General features: G+C 38.9%; 1 protein-coding gene across 2 annotated transcripts in view; it reads left to right on the top strand.

Annotated features, from left to right (window-relative positions):
* Nucleotides 1-22170, top strand: part of mcf2l2 (MCF.2 cell line derived transforming sequence-like 2) — a 237069-nt gene that overhangs the window by 136584 nt on the left and 78315 nt on the right. For both annotated transcript variants that reach the window (XM_060834750.1, XM_060834749.1), the window contains exons 17-23: nt 800-892; nt 5857-5982; nt 9157-9378; nt 12321-12413; nt 15178-15256; nt 16282-16348; nt 21848-21957. In XM_060834750.1, the coding sequence (XP_060690733.1) occupies nt 800-892; nt 5857-5982; nt 9157-9378; nt 12321-12413; nt 15178-15256; nt 16282-16348; nt 21848-21957 (790 nt within the window). The remainder of the gene's footprint in view (nt 1-799; nt 893-5856; nt 5983-9156; nt 9379-12320; nt 12414-15177; nt 15257-16281; nt 16349-21847; nt 21958-22170) is intronic.

The following is a 22170-nucleotide window of genomic DNA, read 5'->3' as shown; positions in this document are numbered from 1 at the left end:
TCTCTGTTGTAGTTTCACATTGCTTTTGTCCCAATCCCTTCCATTTCCTTTATAGATGACACTTTATATAATTTCTATTAATTTTCTATAACTCTACCTTTTCTTAACCTAGCAACATTTATTGATGCCACTTTATATAATTTCTATTAATTTTCTATAACTCTACCTTTTCTTAACCTAGAAACATGCCCACTTGCCTTTCAGAACCCTTGCAAACTGATTGTCAATTCACATGTCCTTTGGCTTTCAATTCACAACATCCAGATAAGAGTGACCAATTTCCTTCTCAAAAAAGATGTTAGCGAACCAAATGAGTTTTTAGGATAATTTTGTAATTACATGGTCACAAAGACTGATACCACCTTTGTATTCTGTGTTTACTTAATGAACTACTTGAGATTGAATTAAAGTTTTTGGATTATTAGTTCAAGTTCTGTATTAGTAACCCAGTAAAATGCACTCCATTCCTATATCATGAGACAAGGATAACTCCAGACTCAAGTCATCCATCAGCAACTGCCTATTCAAAAGCTCTAGCCCTTTCACCATCACCTCAAGTGCACAGGCTTTTCAGAGAAACATTTCAAAGTTGCCAATTTCTCAGGCAGATTTATTTTTGAACCCTTTTCCTCTGAATTTTTATATTGCTTCTTTAAATTGTGTTTCTGGATCAAGTAGGTTTCTGCTTTATATAATCTGTTATTTGCATGTGAAAGAACTGGGGCAGTATTTAATACAAAAAGACTTCCTTAAAGGCTGCTAGGATTGAAAGCTTTGTTATTTGGTGTTTGCTTTTCAGGAGTGCCAACGTAAATTGGATCATAAACTCTCACTGGATGCTTATCTGCTGAAACCGGTCCAAAGGATTACAAAGTACCAACTTCTTCTAAAGGTAATGAGGCTTCTTGATAAAGAGCTGCCTTTAGACTGTTTGAAGGTTTTATTCTTAAAATATATTTCTCAATATTTTGGATAATTTTAATATCACAGGGACCATGCCTATGATTTTGAAAACAGTAATGAAAATTTGAAAATTTTGACATCAACAAAATTTGTTCACCTTCTTCTAGTATGAAAATGTCTCATTTAGTGATATCCTACTGCACAAATAGAAAATTGATGTGTTAAATGTCTTCCACTATGGGTTGAATCTTATATCTTTTTCAGCTAAGTCCAAGTTGCAACAAGCTTCTTCAAGGGTTTATTGCTACAAGACCTAGCAAGATTTCTTGCTTTATCTTACCAAACACACCTTATTAATTAGCTACTGCTCCCCTATGGCACTTTGCACTTCCAATTTCCACTCATTTTACCATGCACCATTCCCAAAACAACTTGCCACTTCTGAAACACCAACACCTCTTGCGCCCACATCATGTGTAAAAGCCAGTTGTGCACCTGGACACACAGTAGCATTCTGAAGCTGTTCTTTCAAGGACTGAGTGTGAACATGTTGGAGAAGGGGAAGATGACACAGTGAGTCTCCGACAGAGACCTGGATATTCTGGTGGATAGGATGGACCAGAGACAAAGAATTCTCTTCTTTGAAGAGTGGCAGAAGAGGCTGAGCCTGGCAGTCTGATCAGAGGTTGCTTCCTGGGGATGCGGAGGAACAGTTAGCAATGCAGAAACCAGGTCAATGATCTTCTTGTTCCACCAGGTAAGTGTCACACGCTTCTCTCTGCCACTTAATACTCACTCCATCTCTGTAGCTGCATCCATTCCCCACCAAGACTTGTGGGTTCTGCCATTCTCACTATTGCATATCTTCCCTCACTCACTCGTCCTCCAAACCTCCTACACCACTAACCCTGCATGGTCTCTCTGCTGCCTCCCCTGTACTTCACAACACCTCATCACCTTCCACTCACTTGCACCAGCACTAAAAGCTGTGCCAGCCAATTCCATCTCACTCATCCTTCCCATTTTCTTATTACCCCATAACAGGATGGAGTGAACACATATGGGTGGTGTGCTGCCCAACATCTGGGTGCTCACCCTCTACAAAAAGATAATTTTGGCCTTGCACAAAACTATGACTCTAGCTGTGGGCATGCAGAAATGGGCAGGCATTCATGTCCCACCAAATGAGTAAGTACCACATTTCATTCCCCTGCAACTCTCCTGTTAACCATGCTGTCAGTCTCATTCATTGCACACCACTTCTAAACATTGACCACGACTCCTTCTTTCTTGTATCCTGCAGATTCCACCAGCCTGCCCAAGACCTTTGTGAAGAAATGCCCAGCTTCAGAAGAAGGATCTTCCTGGACATCTGAGAATAAGAATACCAAACCTCAGAGGAAGCATTGGCAAGGCTATCTCCTGCACCCCATCCACCAGCTCAGATACTTACACCGGGGGGGTGGGGGGGGGGGGTATCATAAGCACAGAGAGCATGAGTACACAATCTGGTGAGTACCTCACAGCTACAGGTGCACAGCTGGCTAAGGAAGAAATGGCTTAAACAGCTGACACGTGGATCCGTGACAGATAACAGGCAACACCAGGGATGAGAGGATTCTGTTGTGTCAACATTCAGGGATTTCATCCACATGCATCAAGAGGAACAGGAACAGCAAACAGATTTGTGGGATGCAATGGTCCTTGTTGCCCAAAAGCTGCAGTAGTGCGGTGAGTGATGATGACCATCTACCTGCCTCCATGAAACGGTTGGTGGCTGCCATGGGCAGTCAGGTCCAGCACCCTCAGGGTAAATTGGAGATGTACATACACCTCCACTCTATTGTCTCACCCATTGGTACCCAGGATCAAAGAAATAGTGATGGGGGTCCTGGTCTAGGTCCCCCTTCTTCACAAGGACACAGTGCAGTGCCAGGAAGCACCCAGCAGGAGGTGGAACCATACACATAGATCCTTCTGCACTTTCTACTTGAGATACTTCAGAGGTGGCCAGGCCTTGCATCTCCCCCACTAAACTACCTGTCTCCCATCCTCTGATCCTTGGAAGTCCAAGCTAATGCGCGTCAACTTACAGAAAACTCTTGACACATCTGACCTGTCTTGACACAAGCATCTCTGGGGACATGCCACCAAATCTCCAATATCAACAGGCTGCACAGCAAACAGACTCCCTTCACCATAGCTGTGAAACCAAGGAATATACTAAGGTGTGGTGAGATGGAGAGAAGAAGAAGATGACCTATTTGAGAACATTCTGGTGGCACTGATGAAAAAGGCCTGTATATCACTCTCAACTTATGCATAAATATTTCTGATGTTAACTTGCATGTGTTGGTAAGTCTCTCTTTGTAGGCACTAATTGCATCTTCAACCATCTGGCAGTGCTTCATGGCCATAGACATGGCTCTATTGATGGAGGTCTGCACTGAGAGCCAATTGCATTGTCTGGAAGCAGGGGAAATTGCGTACATATGACAGTGAGACACGATGGCACTTTTGTCCCTCCTCATTCAATACCCTACTGTTGGCTCTGTCAGTGGACAAAGTTGTACCGTCAAAAATGTGTTAAAATAGAGGAACTAAACATTGGTGGCAGAGGCAGATAATTAGATAGCGTTGATCTTAGTGACAACAAAGTCTCTGACATATTCACAGGTCATGACAGGTGGAGGCAACATGGATAGGATCTTCAGTGAATGGTTTGCAATACAGAAAAAAAAGGGGATTTCTTTTACATTCCAGGATTATCCTGAAATAATGAACATATATTGCATACTAAAACAGGACCTAGTTATGCTCTGTGTTGAAGAGTCAGATTGAGTAGTGAATGGCTAAACTGTTTTAAATCACATCTATTCAAGCTAATATGTCTTGAACGTAGGGAAGCAGAAATGAAATGATATAAGGATAACAGCTAGGATGACGGAGACTAACAGTTTTGATAATGAGTAGGGCATTCAAAGTGGAGGTGTAGATGCGTTTGAGTAGATCAGCAGCTCCAGAAATTATATGGCGAATTAAAGGTCAAAGAGTTGACTGTTGGAATAGTCAAAGTGTGGGTTATAAGTGAATTGAGACCATTTTTTTCCAAGACAGACAGGATGCAGGGGTGGAAGTAGGAAGCTGGATATAGATGGTGAATGCAAGAAAGTAATCAAAAACAGTTTATTTAATGATAGCATGGAATAGCGAGGCCGTGGGAGTTGGAAAAGTAATAGGTGACCATCAATTTAAGTTGGAGGAAGAGAATTAAGGGAAGCAAGAAGGATAGGGAACTCAGAAAAAGTGTGACAAACTGAGATGGAGTCTTAAATCACCGAGGATGAAAGTTTGAATAAAAGCAAAATACAGCAGAAGTTGGAAATCTGAAACAGACACACACAATACTGGCAAGGCAGACAGCATCTTTGGGCAGAGAAACAGAACTAACATTTCAAGTCTACTATGAGTCATACCAGATTCAAGATGTTAACTCCATGTTCTCTCTTCATAGATGCTGCCAAACAACTGAGTTTCTTCAATGTCTTCTGTGTTCATTGAGGATGAAAATTCATTTAGTGCACAAGCTGAGGAATGAAAATAATGAACAAATTTTAATGATAAAAATTACTTTGAAGTTTGGTGGGTAGAATAGAACAAAGATTTTAAATGAGAGGCAAGAGGGGTGGTGTGAGGTGAAATGTGCTCAGAGGAGAAAATGCCAGGTATGGTTTGTTGAAAGAGCCACACTACTATTGTAACAACCTTGGCAAAACAATATAAGATTCAGCTAGGCTTCAGTTGCTGGGGTAGGTGTCATCATTCAGCTAGGTTTCAAATGGTTGAGGCCAAAATATTGAATGGTTTCAAGAAGAAATTAGAAACGATTCCAGGCTTAAAGGAATCAAAGGATATGGGGAGAAAGCAGGAGCTGGGAACTGATGTGGATCATCAGCTATGATTATATTGAATGACAGAACATGCTAAAAGGGCTAAATGGTTTTCCTACTCCTGTTATCTATATTCCTATGTTTATCCAATAAAGTTATAGTACTTATTTAGTCAGTGCAGTTCAAATCCATAATATTTGATCATCTGGACAAAAACTTACATTGATGATTGTAATAAGCAGGTGTGACATTCTGAACATGTTGACATTATGAGTAAACACAAATAAATAAGAAAAGTCAATGAACACTGCTTGTACTGAAATATTGTTAGTAAGAACAACAGAACTGAGCAGCTTCTGGCTTTCCAACCTACTGCTGCTTTCAATTTTATTTCAGTTGAACTTCGATCTGGCAGCTGCAGCCACTGTCAAACAAATGTGGAAGTTTCTTTTATTTATGCAAATAGGGATCAAATGACATGATTTTTCTGCTATCATTCCCATCTGTGCCTCTGGCTAAAGTCTGAATCTATTCATCAAACATACATAGTGAAAGTTTTGAGCTGTTATTTTCAGTGATGTTTAAACTAATTCTAAGTTACTGCCAGATAAGCCTGGATGAAGGTTTTGAAGCCATTTTTTGGGAGGCACTTGCGGGCTTAATGTCTTAATAGTTATGACCATTTATATAATTTCAGCTGTGGACTCTGCACTCACATTTCCTGTGATGCAATGTTTTAATTCTCACTGTTGTGAAAACTAAACCTTAATTGAAATTACTGCTACAAGCCATGGGCAAATGGCATAATATTCAAATTCATGAGCTGTCTATTCAGAGTATACTTTGTATTGTTACCTCAGTGATCACAGCGATCATGAAAAGTATACAGATTGGACTTAGAATACAGCTGCCAACACCCACATCCTGCCCACTGTTCATCCTTTTATTGCTTGCAAATGAAAATTGCCTTCATAGCATGAACAAAATAACATAATTTTCACATAGATTGTATGATGTAGTTTATAGTATGATTGTCCATTAAGATCGTGATTGTTTTTGCTAGGAAATGCTAAAGTGCAGTAAAAACTCAGAAGGCACTGCAGAACTAGAGGAAGCACTGGAGACAATGATTAGTATAATTAAATCAGTGAATGACTCCATGCATCAAATTGCTATCACTGGCTTTGAGGTAAGAGAACTGGATGATGTGCAATCTATTCTGCCTGTACTGCTTGTCTTGGCTTTTATAAGATTTTCTTTTTAAATCTTAACCCTTTTGATGTCTATAGTATTTATTTATGAAACTGAGAAAGCAGTGTTAGTAAAGGTGCAACGTACTATGAATGCTAGGATCTAGAATAAAATAATAATAATAATGGAAACACCCAGTAGATCTGGCAGCATTGATTAGAGAGAAACATGAATTGTTCAGTTAAGGAGCCTCCACGAGAATTTAGAGTTCTGAAGAAAAGGTCATCAGGATCCACAGAACACTGTTAGACCAACTGAGTATGTCCAACGCTCTCTGTTTTAGAATTAATCTCTCCACATTGCCAATCAGGAAAGCAGTCAGTATTCAGCAGTCTCACTAGATGTTGACAAGATGTTGATTTTTATTTTAGGTTAAAGCAGCAAAGTAATGTGGAGGCTTGGTGGTACAATTGTAGCATGCCCACCTGTTGACCAGAAACTCCATATTCAAGTCACATGCCATGACCTGATGGCCATGGATGGTGTGTACTTGTAGCATGGCCAAAACAATTGCTTATTGGTATAACTGAAGGCAGATGGTAAGAGTGGGACAGTGTCCTGGGCAGCCAGCTGGTAAAAGAGAAATTAGAAACCAGAGATGACAATCAAAAATCACAGCCAGTAATTGAAAGTCAACCCACTCCATCTGATATAACTCAGCAATTACAGATCAGTCAGTTTAACATAAGTAGTCAGCTAATTTCTGCAATTATTGGGTTAGAATTTTCCATGTCACTATTGTCACATGGAAAAAGGAGATTGATTTGGAAAGTCAGCATGGATTTGTTAATAGAATTTGCTGGAATATTTTGTGAAGATAACAGTGAGGGTTACTGACGGGATGGTTGATGTGATGTACATGGATTTCCAAAAGATATGTGACACAGCAGACTTGTGAGGCAAGTTATATTTCATTAATAAGAGACTGGAGCAACATTGATTCTAAATTGGCTCAGGGATAAGAAACAGCAAATAATGTTTTATGAATATTTTGCAGGCTGAAGGTTTGAGGTGGAGTTCCCGCATGTCAGCAGTGGGATCCTTGCTTTTTACCATTTATTTACAATGTACTTAAACTATTTAGATGTTGTTAGGCGGGGGCATTTCAAAGTTTGTGAATGACACAATACTTGAGATTGGCTTACTAATAAAGAACATAGAGTTGTGACAAAGGGAATATTTTCAGGATGGAAACCCAGCACTAGTGGAAACCCAGCACTAGTGGGGATCAGTCGGTTCACAGCTGTAATACCATGAACATTCTGGGTTTCCCTACCTAAGGCGAGATATACCACCATTGAAGGGAAGTCCAGAGAAGGCTAACTAGATTGATTCTGGAAATGTAGGACTTTCTTATGAGGAGAGATTCAATAGGTTGGACATGTACTCATTGGATTTGAGAAGAATAAGAATTGACCTTATTGAAATGTATGAGATTCTTAAAGGTAGATGACAAAGTAGATGTGGAGAGGAGAGGGGTTGTTTCTATTTGTGGAAGAATCTAATACCAGAGGGCATAGTCTCTGAGTAGGAATCACCTTTAAGCCAAAGATGACGAGGAATTTCTTCTCTCAGAGGGTAGTCAGTCTGTGAAATTCTTTACCACAGAGGACTATCAAGGCTGGGTCATTAATTATATTCAAGGCTGAGAACATAGAACATTACAGTGCAGTACAAGTCCTTTGGCCCTCGATGTTGCACCGACCTGAAACCATTCTGAGACCATCTAACATATACCATCCATTATCATTCATATGTTTATCCAATGACCATTTAAATGCCCTTAAAGTTGGCGACTATGTTGCAGGCAGGGCATTGCATGCCATTACTCCCTGAGTAAAGAACCTACGCTGACATCTGTCCTACATCTATCATCCCTCAATTTAAAGCTGTGACCCCTCGAGCTAGCCATCACCATCGAGGAAACTGGCTCTCACTGTCCACCCTATCTGATCCTATGATCATCTTGTATATATATATTAAGTTACTTCTTTACCTTCTTCACTCTAATGAAAACAGCCTCAAATCCCTCAGCCTTTTTCTCATAAGACCTTTCCTCCATACCAGCAACATCCTAGTAAATCTCCTCTATACCCTTTCCAATGCTCCCATATCCTTCCTATAATGTGGTGACCAGAACTGTAGCAATACTCTAAGTGCAGCTACACCAGTGTTTTATACTGCTGAACATGACCTCAGGGCTCTGAAACTCAACCCCTCTACCAATAAAACCTAACACATCGTATGCCTTCTTAACAACCCTATCAACCTGGGTGGCAACTTTCAAGATCTATGCACATGGATACCAAGATCTCTCTGCTCATCCACACTACCAAGAATCTTACCATTAGCCCAGTATTCCTGTTACTCCTTCCAAAGTGATTCACCTCACACTTTTCTGCATTAACCTCTCAGCCCAGCTCTGCAACTTATCTATGACCCTCTGTAGCCTGCAACATCCTTCCGCACTATCCACAGCTCCACTGAATTTAATGTCATCCACAAATTTACTAACCCATCATTCTATGCCCTCATCTAGATCATTTATCAAAATGCCAAATAGCAATAGCCCCAAGACAGATCCTCGTGATACACCACTACTAACTGAACTCCAGGATGAACATTTCCCATCAACCACTACCTGCTATCTTCTAACAGCTAGCCAATATCTGATCCAAACCACTAAATCATCCTCAATCCCATGCCTCTGTATTTTCTGCAATAGTCTACTGTGGGGAATTTTATCAAACACTTAACTGAAATCCATATACACCAAATCTACCACTTTACCCCCATCCACCTGTTTGGTCACCTTCTCAAAGAACTCAATAAGGTTTGTAAGATAGAGTTTTAATCAGTAACAGAATCAAGAGTTGTAGGGATAAAGGCAGAAAAGTGGAGGAAAGCCAAATTAGCCATGACCTAATTGAAAGGCAGAACAGACTGAATGGCCCAGCTCTGCTCCTACATCTTATGGTTTAATGTGCTTGCTGACTGGTGATGGCTACGTCCCATGGATGAATATATATTGGATATGTAAAAGAATACCTTATATTCTTGTCCTGTGGTGCATTAATTTTGCTTTACCTTTGGAAATTCATTATTTTTACAGGGAAACCTAAATGACCTTGGGAAGTTATTGATGCAAGGCTCTTTCAATGTCTGGACCGACCACAAAAAGGTTCACAGCAAGGTCAAAGATTTGGCACGATTCAAACCAATGCAAAGGCATCTTTTCCTTTACACAAAATTGCTGCTTTTCTGCAAGAAACGAGAGGAAAATGCAGATGGACATGAGAAATCTCCCTCATACAGTTTTAAGCATTCATTGAAGGTACATCAGCAATATAAAAATCAGAAAAATGTGAATGTCTATAGCTTCTTCCAAATCAGCAGCTCCTATCACCCAATGAAGTGCATTTTAAACAGTGTCACTTTTAATGGAAGTGTACAGCAAGCCCCTACAACCACGAAAGAGATCATTATGAGGTATCGTTCTTAATGAAGTTGGTTCAGGGATAAATATTGTTCAGGACACAAGAAAGAACTGCTCTGATATTGACCGAAACAATTTTATGGAATTGTTCATATTCACCTGAGATAATCGATGGGACTTTTGTGTATATCTTAACCAAAAGACATTGTTATGTTCTGTTATGCTCCTGTTAGAGACTTAACAAGAAAGAATCCAGACCACTCCATACTTAACTGACAGAACTACAGCACAAGATTTACACTTTATACAGGAACAAACCTATTGTAAATCATAACATAATTACTCAAAGCAAGTGTTTATGTAACTTATTTTGATATTTTATAACTACTTAAGCCATGAAACTTAATTGTGCTTTTTACTCCAACTCCCAATAATTCCCTTGTACGTTACTGCAATCTTGACAGTTCAGTCGAATCTGTTGGGATCAACCAAAAAATATGCAATAGCCCTCCAGAATTCACTTTAATTCTGTTTGATATATCAGCTATTTCTCTAAGTGGCTGCATTTATTGGAGTTTGGTTAAATAATCCTACTGTGATGCCTCAGCCTTTTGTTCTGGTTGCTGTCAGAACTTTGTTCACATTGCCTTCTAAGCTCGTTCTGCTCAGTGTTTTTGGACATAAATCTCTGTGAGGTCCACTGTGGATTTATTTTTCTAGCTACAAATTAAGCGAATCCAAATGTTTTTTCCTCATGCATCCAAACTGAGATGGAGCCCCACATATCTTCCAAATGGTAAATGTAACAGGTAAGAATCTTAAGGGCAAGCCTGACTAACAAGCAATTCCTACTGCTAGTTCTCTCCATTCAGTGGAATGCAATCTTTGTCAAATCAAGCTGCAACTGCCATCTGTGAGTAAACACCCTTCAGTTCTACCAAAAACCTAACAATAGCTTATCCATTATTCAAGTGTTTACACCTCTTCTTCTGACTTGTTAAGACAAGTATAGGGAAGGCTTTAATTGTAATATGTTTGAATTGTATTTATTTCAGGGCTAATGCCTGTTTTTATATTTGACACTTCAATTCCTAAGTCCCAAAACCTATGTTGTAAAACATATGTACTATGAACCATTTTTTGACAGCATTTCTTATGACTTAGCAATGAAGCAATGGGAGTGTTGGCTGGTGAAGAAAGTTTCATGCAGGAGAGTCGCGCTTTGAGCATTAGCTCTTCATCAGGATGAACAGCTTACATTCAAAATGTCAACACTCCTTCTCCTCGGATGCTGCCTGACCAGCTGTGCTTTTCCAGCACCACATTTTTATACTCTAATCTCTAGCATCTGCAGTCCTCACTTTCTCCCGGTATGGTGGTCAGCCTGGTGGGGGAAAGGCAGGTATATGTAGGGTCAGACTGGCAAAAGGTTTAAATTTATGGATGGAGCAAATAGATTGGTGGCAGGGGACAGGGTGGGGGAGATGTTAAGAATTGAAGGTTGGATTGAGGGTTCTGCCCAAGAGTTCTGTCAGGGGTCAGGGGAAGATGTACTTGGAAAGGTGGGAGGTGGAATCAATCGTGACTTGGAGATTTAGTTTAATAGTTACCCAGGAGTTTTAGTAGGCTTTTAATTCTTTAACCTTTTCCCAGTTAACTCAATTGGAACACCTGAAGCTTCTTACCTTATAGGCCTTTCAGGGAGGATTCCATATGCAGACAAATTGACCATTGAAATTTTTGATTTCCTGGAATTTCCATAAAATCTGTTGTGCCAAGGAGTCCATGTGGTGTCAATGTACAGTTCTAGGATCTGCAATGCTCCAAAGACTATCCAGACACAGGACTGTCTGGGCCATTGTATGGTATCGGAACTATTTGAACATAGCACTCCCTAAATCAGGAGAGGGAGAATAAGTTGTTACACTTTTTGTTGTTCCAGCTTTTTTTTTTGTGTGGTCTCTTTGACCCTGTTTTGTCATGGATCTAATGAGTGCTCAAAGAGTTCAGTCATTTATGGGAAGTTCAGTCTAAATCTCATTTCTGAATTCTCAGGTGGGTTATATTTCTTCCAGTTAGGAATCCATAATAACTGCTTTCACTGACTATTTGCCAGTTGACAGATCTCAGGCTGGACTGAGAAAATCTGAGCATGGAAAACCCTGCCCACCCAACATTATCCTTTCTGACAAATGCAACTAGATTTTGGCAGAGATGCTGGATGAAAGAGGCAGAGGCTAGAATCTGGTGCTACCTAAACCATTATCTAATTCCTCAGGTCTTCATCTGGACTATAATTCAATTTATAATGGGACAATGCACTGGTCTTCTAGGATTGTTGATATTCTTTTTTTCAGCTCTGATAAAAATTCCTTCAAAGGTGCAAGTAATTAAGAAGAATCCAAGAAAAGTAGATATTTGCTTATTTGCATAGGTTTGAATGAAAAACTGTGACAATAATATTGTATGTTTAAACACAATGCAAATTACATCAGACCTCTTTCCAAAATAATCATTAATACTTTATACTATTTCGATATCCTCCTTTTACCCCACATTAATACTGGAGTGCATCAGCGAGTGAGCTGCCAAAGTGTGTGCCAGGATAGTCACTTCAGGCTCATGTTTAAAAAGAGAATGTAAAATCTTCTTTAGGGATGCATAATCTCTGCCCCAAGCAAATCATCAAAATAGCTTCACTTTCTGCTGATAACTTTAACAATTATTAAAAATGTAATGCAGAAATATTATTAGAAAAGAATGTAGATTTCTTGAACTGCACGCATGAATTTCGTTATATTGACCAAGTCTAACCAACAATGTGCACACTATGCTTTCAGATGAGTGCTGTTGGTATCACAGAAAATGTAAAAGGAGACATTAAGAAGTTTGAAATCTGGTACAATGGCAGAGAGGAAGTGTACATTATTCAGGTAAATCATTTTGAAAACTGCACATTGTAGTTTTATTACTTAAATTATAAAGTTTATAGCTGACTTTGACTCACAAAGGGTATTGTGTGGGTGGGGATTGAAGTAGATGGTAAACTGTTCAGCCCTCCAGAATTGAGGCCCAAGGAATAATTTAAGCATTTTTCAAATAACGCCTCATGGTCTACCACCTATATCTGATGGGAAGCAGTAACTGGCATATAGTCAAATCTTGGGAGTCAGGAGACCACTGTTGGGACCCAAGTAGATGAAACCTAATACTCATATACGTGATTAGGGAAAGATGTGGGGGTAGTGTGGAACAGGGTGTTGAGGCTAGAAGTGAGGAAATGCACAAGGTTTACTTATTGGTTCAGAGGAGCATTCCTATGTGACCTGACACAGCATGAGAAAACTTTTTAAAAAGTTTATTTTATTACTAATTCCTTTTGTCATGCTTGTAGTCTGGTGAAGCAGTCATTAATAGCTTCAACATGCAAGCCTTGGTTGAAATTGCAGTCATATCCCGAAGATATCATTAAATCCTAATTTATTTGTTGTTAGTTTTCAAGAGGGAGCCCATTGCCTTCCAGTGGGCAAGTCTTTAAGATACTCAAAAAGGAATGTTAAAAATTCAATAGAACAATTGGTGAAACAAGTCTCTGCTACCATTTCAACAGCCTATCCCAATTTGATTGGAGATTTCAGATATTAACAATGTAGGCAAATGTGCTGTCAGAGTTGGCACTGGAGTATCAAGTGCAATGTTTCATTGCTATGTAATAGCATTAAACAGGATGTCTGCATTTTACCAAAAGTGGATCAAAATCTCCCTCGGGTGGGGAGGTCACAGACAGTATCCTAACAACAGCCTAGAGGACAAGTTTTGTTTCATTTAAAGAGGAGGCCAATTGCAGAGAAGGCAGCTCAATGTCCAGCATTTACCTCAGAGAGGGTTCCCTTTTTTCACTATGATCTTTGTGATACTTTAAATTATCTTTAACCTACCTTATACTAGCTGTAGAGCCCTGTCTTCTTCAATGGTGGCCATTACATTCACTAGTGTGGCTGAAGCCCTTCGTTTCATTAGTTGCTAGCTCTCTGACTTCCTCCCAGGTGAGAGGAACAGGTCTCAGCTCCGACCAATTAACACTGTGGCTGCGGGGCAGCTGGCAATGGCAGGAAGATGTTCCTCACAGGCATTTCAGATGGGTGGGAAACCCACCATCAGGAAGTAATGCCCATTAGACCTGACACTTTCTCAGCTGATATTAATTATTTCAGCATTTCCTGTTTATAGCTCCAGTCTTGATCTCCAGGGTACTGCCCTTCTAAATGTTTACAAATAACATAGTAGTGCCTTCTTTCGTCTTAACCATTTAGTACTATTGTAGCTGGATGCTAAGAACACAATGTTGGCTTATAACATTCAACGTTGTTGGAATCTAAAAGCTAAGCCACCTGTCAGCTAATGTGAAGATGTCACTTTATATTAATGAGAGCTTTTCTTCTAAGTTCTTTCCTGGCATGAAGGTGTCATCCTCTGAAAAAAAGGTAGAATTGGTTTTTGCCTGTATCCTTTGAAGGTTAGAGGATTTAGAAATATATAAGGTCATTGAAATCAATAAGGTCTTTAGAGGACTTAGCAGGGTGAATGCTTAAAGGATGCTTCCCCTTGTGGGAGAGACTAGATCTGAAGGGCACAGTTTAAGAGTAAGGGAAATTTAAGATGGAGCTGAGGAGAAATATTTTCTCTCAGTCATGGTCATGTGAAATTGTCTTCCACAGAGAACAGTGGAAGCAGGCTCATTGATATTTTAAGGGAGGTTTAGATAGATTCTTAACTAACAAAGGAGTCTAAAAACAGAGGATAAACAGGAAAATGGAGTTGAGGCCACAATCAAATAGGGCATGATCTTATCAAACGGTGGAGTATGCTTAAAGGACTGAATGTCCTGCTTTGGCATCAGGGACTTGGGTTCGATTTCCACCACGGATGACTGTCTGAGTGGAGTATGTGCATTCTCCCCGTGTCTGTGTGGGTTTCCTCTGAGTGCTCTGGTTTCCTTCCACAATCCAAAAGATGTGCAAGTCAGGTGAATTTTTCGTGCTAAAATTGCCTATAGTGTTAGGTGCATTAGTTAGGAGTAAACATAGGGTACGGGAATGGCTCCTCAGAGGATCGGTGTGGATTTGTTGGGCCAAAGGGCCTGTTTCTATAGTGTAGGTAATCTAATTTAAAAAACAATTAAAAATGACTATTAAAGAATCATTGATATTGCTGTGAACCTGAAGTCACATGTGGGCCAGACCAGGTAAGAGCAGCAGATTTCTTTCCCTCCAATACTTTACTGTACCAGATAGGTTTTATGACAAGTTCAGGGCCCCATTATGAAAATAACTTCTAACTACATTTAAATTACACCAGCTGCAATTGTGGGAATTGAAACTGTTCCCAGATCATTAGTCTGGGCCTCTGGATTACAGTCCAGTGACATCACCAACATGCTACCACTTCCACCTTAGCAGTTACTTAACAGTGATAGTTTCCCCATTACTTTTGATGGAAATTCCTGAAAGTGGTTGGAGTTGGTACAGACAAGCAGACAGGAAAATGCCTTCTCAAACAATTTCTGCCCCAGCTGCTGGAGTTGCAACATGAAACTAAGTGAATGTAGTGGATAAATTCCCAACTCTTTTTACGCCATTTGTTGTCATTTAATGTTGTGATTTTGTATCCAATTTGAAAATGTATGCCTAATTACAGGCATCATCTGTAGAACTGAAGAACCTTTGGGTTTCTGAAATCCGGAAAGTACTGACAGGACAACTGCAAGCTTACAGAGGTAAATAAAATGTAAATATATAGCTAGGAATGGTAGGTCTTCTGGCATAATGGAAGTGTCCCGATCTTAGTGCCCCATAGGGTCTAGGTTCAAGTCCATCTGCCCCAAAGATATATTATCGACAAAAAAAAAACTGGAATCCAAAGTAAATAGACAGGAGGCTGGAAGAACACAGCAAGTCAGGCAGCATCAGGAGGTGCAATGGGACTCATTGACCAACTAGGTCATACCCTCAACTTATTTCACCTATCCCCACTTCACCATCCTGCTGCATCTCCCCCTTTATTTGCAACTCCCCAAAGCATCAACTTCTGCACCTCCTGATGCAGTCTGAATTGCTGTGTTCTTCCAGCTTCCTGCCCGTTTACCAAAAGTGTGTCATAACATGTGAACAGATTTATTATAAATCTGTAAATAAAAAATGACTATTTATACTTGCTTTATAACACGAAGTTCCATTCCTAACCTGATACTTATCCAGCTCGACTTCAGCGTGTTAATCAATACCCAAATGAACTGCTTTGATTGGAGCCCCCATTCCACTTGACCATGACTATAGGCAAAGGGAATCTTGCCAAATACAAGTTTTGTTTGAGGCTTGTTGATGTTACAGACTTAATGTTTAATTGCATTCTTAGAGTTTATATCAATTAACAATCAATATAGCTTGTTTTGATGTCTCAGATATATTAAAGGATAGATTTCCCTGCTTCTGCACTTGATGCAATCAGATCGCCTGGGCATTCTGACACAAGGGAAATCAGAGAAAGGCATATTTGTGACAAAGTCCACTCAATTCTAGCAACCACTAATTTAACTGAACAGAAAATTGGATGCCTTTACAAATGTTGCTTGCTGCTCAATTTTTCTGTTCTCACTGCATCCAAGTAATGTGTAAGTGTCATATGCAGGAACAGGAAAGCTATCCAAAAGTCCAAATATGAATAGATTGAAGATTCCTGGAAGAATGATCTATTGGATCAAATTCTGTATAAAAATATTTTCCTTTCTCATTTGTATGAAAGAAGCAAGTCAGTTAAATCAGAGGATACAGGAACATGTTTACCAGGCTCCACTGAACACACCCAACAGGTAATATGTTATCAGGTCATTTTTTGTAATTAACAATTGTAGTGTTTTACTTGACTGCATTGTAAGAGATTCCTGAGCTTTATCTTTTCTGATCATTAATATTAATTATCAGCGTTTAGTCACAGCCGCTATGTAGAATTCACTGTTTTGAAATGGTGTACTTATTGTCAGTGTAAATTTCCCCTAATATTTAAAATGTAAATTTTCTAACCAGTGCTATTAATTTACACTGGAAGAGTCCTTCCTCAAAAATCCTTCTTTCAATTCATTTTCTTTCAAGAGAACCTGTATCTAGACTGAACATCCACCTTTCAATTTGCTGAAAGAAGTTAATGATGCCATGCAAAACTCAACTATCACAGATTCGAAGTCTACTGTTTCAAATTTTGAAACTGAGATGAGTTACTTGCAGTTACTTGAGTTCTGAGGAAGTGTCACGTGACCCAAAACATTAATGCTGATTTTTCTTCACAGAAGCTACCACACCTGCTGAGGTTTTCCAGCAATTTCTGTTTCAGTTACTTGCTAATTTTTAGACTGGCATCAGAAAAGATGACTAGAAAATGGTGTTAAAGAGGAACAAACTGACACAAATATTAGTACCAAAGGGATCTCGACCATACCCATTTATGTTTCTAAAAGGCATTTGATTTGATAAAGTGTCATAAAAAGTTATCACAGAAAATAAAAACTCATGGCATAAAAGGCAAAATAGTAGCTTGAATAGTAAATAGAAGATAGATTGGCAAAAAGCAGATAGTATGTGTAAATATCTGATTGGCAGGATACGCTTAAAGGACTTAATGTCCTGCATATGTCTATGCTGGGACCTTAAATTTTTACAATTTACATCAATGACTTACATGAGGGGGTGTTCCAGTGATTGAATAAGAAAGGGTTAGAATGCAGGACTGCATACAGTACATAAACAAAGTTAAAAATCACACAACACCAGGTTATAGTCCAGCAGGTTTAATTGGAAGCACACTAGCTTTCGGAGCGACGCTCCTTCATCAGGTGATTCTAACAGATGAAAGGCTTAACAGATAATCAATTTTTTAATGTATAATTTCAGTTACATCACACTGCAAATTTTTGCTATAAATTCTGTGTTACGATCGAGCCCTCCACAATCACCTGATGAAGGAGTGTCGCTCCGAAAGCTAGTGTGCTTCCAATTAAACCTGTTGGACTATAACCTAGTGTTGTGTGATTTTTAACTTTGTACACCCCAGTCCAACACCGGCATCTCCAAATTGTTCATAATCAAGGATGCTAAACATGATGCTATCCTTTATTATGAGAGGAATTGAATATAAACTGACATTAATTTTCAAATTCTGTTTGGACATAGAGGAAGTGCCAGTAGAGTGGAGGTCAGCTGATGTGATACCATTATTCATGAAGGGTATTGGGGATAAGGAATGAACCATTAGCCAATGGCCTAACATAGGGAAACTTGAGGAAAACGTTTTGAGCAACAATATTAATCTCCACATGGAGATGCAGAATTAATCAAGGGTTGTCAGCATGGCTTTGACTTGGAGAGATCATGTCTGACAGGATTGATTGAGTTTTTTTGAGGAGGCAATTAAATTTATAGATAAGGGTCATCCAGTGGATGTTGTCTATATGGACTTCGGTAAAGCTTTTGAAAAGGTTTCATGTGGGAGACTGGCCAAGAAGGTAAGAGCCCATGGGATCCATAGCAATTTTGTAAATTGGATCCAAAATTGGCATAGCGGAAGGAAACAGAGGATGATGGATAAAGTTTGTTTTCATGAATGGAAGCCTGTGTCCAGTGGTATACCACAGGATTCAGTGCTGGACACCATGCTATTTGTTGTGTACATTAATAATTTAAACATGAAAGTAGCAGTTTTGATCAGTAAGTTTGCAGAAAAATTCATGGTGTGGTAAACAACAAGGAGAAAAGCTTTAGAAGAGTCTTGAGTTCTGAAGAACAGTGGATTGGACTTGAAACATTCACACTGTTTCTCACTTCACAGATGTTACCCAACCTGTTGAGTTTCTCCATCACTTTTCAACATCCACAGTGTTTTTGCTTTTACATAGAGTATTGACTCAATCCACGTCTTGACTTTTAGTGCTGCTTCGTGACACGGGAGGAAGTTCTAATCATTTTGCAAGGATAATTTGAATGCTTCTTGCCCATTCTGCAACTTTATAATTGCATATGACTGAGTGAGGGGATATAAATATAGTTATACACATGTATTAAAATGTTATATAAATGGCATTAGCAACATATGATGTCTTTTTATGAGTTACATCATATTCTGATGGGCATAGCTGCCAGTCTGGTACTAGGGTATGACAAGCGTCAAGAAAAAACAACTTGAACACATCTTAAGCAATCAACTTGTCACAGATGCACCAGTTCATGCCAGCATTGGTAGTAGTAACCACTTCACAGTTCCCTTAGAGACAAAGAATGGAATTTTCTGAGTCGTGTGAGGGCAGGTTTAAAGTTTAGACCAGACAAAAATTTAGTTATTAGGTCATTAGTCCAATGTGCTATTACTCCAGGTGAACTTCGTGGAGGAGGATTGTCACTTGCAGATGCTATCCATCCAGCATTTATAGATAATTTCAATAATTAGCTTCACATTTTCAGATTGACTGGAGATGCCAATAGAATCTTCATAGTAGTGGGCAGGCCCTTCATTGAATGTCAAGCCTATCAGAACCTGTGGCTGAATTGTCAATGTTATGGATCAGACCAGACCCCCTGAAAATACATTAAGAAGATAGCCTATATGCTAAATTTTTCCTATTTTAAAGGCAAGTGAGAGGCACTTCATTCTGGATGCAATTCAATTGGTCAATCTTGAAGGAAAACACACTTTATTCATAAACTAGAGTTAAAATAAACAAAAGAAAGAGGAAGTTGAAATAACTAAACACTATTGGAAAGCTTAACAGAATAATAGATTATTTTACTACTAAACAGTAACTCTTCCAATATAGTAACATCCTATAAACACACCCTTGGCAATGGCAAAGTCAAAGTCAATAAAATAGATGGTCAGTTGCAATTCTAGCAGCCCAGAAGGAAAAAAAACAAGAGAAAATTCTGAGAGGTGTAACAGGGAGAGATGTACTGCAGTCCCAAACCCTGCTGAGACCCCAGCAACAATTGCTACTGAAATGAAAAATCCTGGTTCTGTGGGAGTTTGATGACACCCCATACAGGCTGTGTCTATTGTTCCAACCCAGAGAAAAAAAAATCAAGGCTTCACAAGCTGTTTACTTTTTTGGTTTTCATTACGAAAACCATCTCCTCTTAAAACAATGGGCAAAATACACCTCCTAGAGCCATAGTATTGTCACACCAACCAATTACTGAAGATCCTTTGAGGCATCTTGCTTTTCCCCTACCCCATCCCTCCAACAAGCATCAGAACATAATTAATTAGCAGGTCTGGCAGCTATGTCCAGAGTTTTATTTTAAATTAGCCTCGTCGGAGGGATTCTCAAAATAGATTCTCATGCTTCCCATTCTGCTATGGCAGCATCTATCTCTTCCAAGAGAGCGCTTATGCCCGAAACGTCGATTCTCCTGCTCCTTGGATGCTGCCTGACCTGCTGCGCTTTTTCAGCAACACATTTTTCAGCTCTGATCTCCAGCATCTGCAGTCCTCACTTTCTCCTTCCAAGAGAGCTGCCTTGTTTTAAACACTACTAGTCTTGGTGCTACAAGAATTCACCTGTTATCCTCATTTGGATGGTGGACTGACAAATGGCCTCTTACACCTAGTACATAGACTGGTGATAACAAGTTTGGGCTATATCCTGAAAGTTGTCCCAACCCTGAGAAAATTCCACTCAAAGTTTCATCTTCAGAATAAGAGCACTTTCCTTAATGGTGTAGGGTACCACCACCATGTTAAGTGCCAAAGATGATCCAGGAGCTCATCACTGGGCATTCATGAAGTGCTCTGAGTGATCAAAAGCAACAGAATTGTATCCAATACAGTCTTTAACTTCATACCAGACAGCCTATATGGGGTGTCGTCTCGAAGATATTAGATATTCCAAAACATTAAGTTTTCAGATAAGAAGGGATGAATTGGCTCCCCTTCTTCATGCAGCCACCCCTTCAGTTGATTATAACAAGGATGATTTATAATGGATCCTTTCCCTTGTAGGTAACTTTTTCCTGCACTAAATAAAGTTACATTTTAAAAGACACCAATTTAACCAGGCTTTCTTCTGTTAACAAAAGAATGTGTTTGTTAGTCACTAACTGCAAGAAGAAATAATTGCAAGTGCACATGCACACAGATTAGGAATAAGAAACAAGTCCAAAGAAAAAATTATAGCTGAAGAATTCTATGTAAATTAGCCTCTAAGTTATTCCTGAAGAGTCAATAGTAGAATATTTTGGCTGTTCCATTGGATGGGATTTGTAGTATTGACTTTTGTGGTTGAGCAGTTGAATGCAAGATGCTTGACTTTGCAAATGGTTTGAAACACACTAGTATGCCAGTCTACTAATACACACTTCAGGGCTTGCAGTAAAATTCTTTAACCTTTTTTTGTGTGTATCTCTGTAAGGGTAAAACATAAACATGGTGCAGGAAGTGGCTTCATGCTGAGAGAGGATGGAGCCATTCCATGGGCTCACAGAGACTTTGCCAAGCAGTCATTAAAGTGACATCCACATTCACCTTTTGGCTGTAGCAGCCCTCTTTTAAAAGGTGCATGTTGGAATTAAAAGTTCAATATGTCCATAAGCAAATCAGCATTCTTACTTGTTGTCATTTCACATTTCATATTACAAATTACACTAAAATTCAGTTCTGTCACCATCTTATAGCACAGTGTCACTGGAGAAAAATAGGCATATTGAACAGCAAGTTTGCCAAGTGAAGCATGTGAAAGGGGAATGAATTTTCTATGGCCTTATGATGAACACAAGGAGTTATACTTCCTGTTTTATACATTTCTAAGAAGTAAAATGTTTATTCAACATTTTAAAAAACATTTTTAATTTGCCAATCTAGAATGATCAATATGCATTCTGAAGAATTTTCCGTATGAAATTTTATAATATATAAAGATTTGAGGTTAACTACAATGAGCAAATGCTATTATATGCAAATAGCCCAAAATGTTTCACAATATAATTTACTACCAAGTGAAAGGTCATATGAAGCTTTTGCATTCTTCACTAATACTATGATATTCAAAGATATTAACTTGAATACAATAAAACCCCAAAATAATTGATACCAATGAAATTAATTAATAGCAGTCAATCTTCACAGCAAGAATTTTGGATGACAGAGAGTGATTATTAAGACACAGTTCATTCCTGAAATTTGCGAAAAGTCACAAAGATCCAGGTCTGTTATTGAGTGCTTCTTTCAGTTCACCAGGGTCAGCATCTTATATACCAGGATGGCATGACAAGATTTAACATGACAATCAGTTAAGTTCACAAATTAAACCTTAACAATTTTTCTTCCATAGATATACAAGGAAATCATCTTTACAACAAGACAACAAATGCGATTCGTCAAGTTCTGAAACAGTCGAAAGGCAAAATGAAAACTCCAGCTCCAATAATAGACAAAAGAGAGGTAATTATATTCATTTTGTTTTATTATCCTGACTTTATTCAGGCAATAAAGTATTAACTCAAAATATTGACAATGTGTTATGTGAATGCCAATAAATATTGAACTTTCAAAACATGAAAGTTTATGTAGAGATGACTATTATAAGCATGCCCACATTTATGTTTGCAAATTGGAGATATTTCCAGAATGTTTTGATAAAACACGTGGAAAAAC

Source organism: Hemiscyllium ocellatum, chromosome 13 (genome assembly GCF_020745735.1).
Source record: "Hemiscyllium ocellatum isolate sHemOce1 chromosome 13, sHemOce1.pat.X.cur, whole genome shotgun sequence".
Classification (NCBI taxonomy): domain Eukaryota; kingdom Metazoa; phylum Chordata; class Chondrichthyes; order Orectolobiformes; family Hemiscylliidae; genus Hemiscyllium; species Hemiscyllium ocellatum.
Note: the sequence above shows the minus strand (reverse complement) of the source record. Positions and strands in the feature narration are given on the sequence as shown.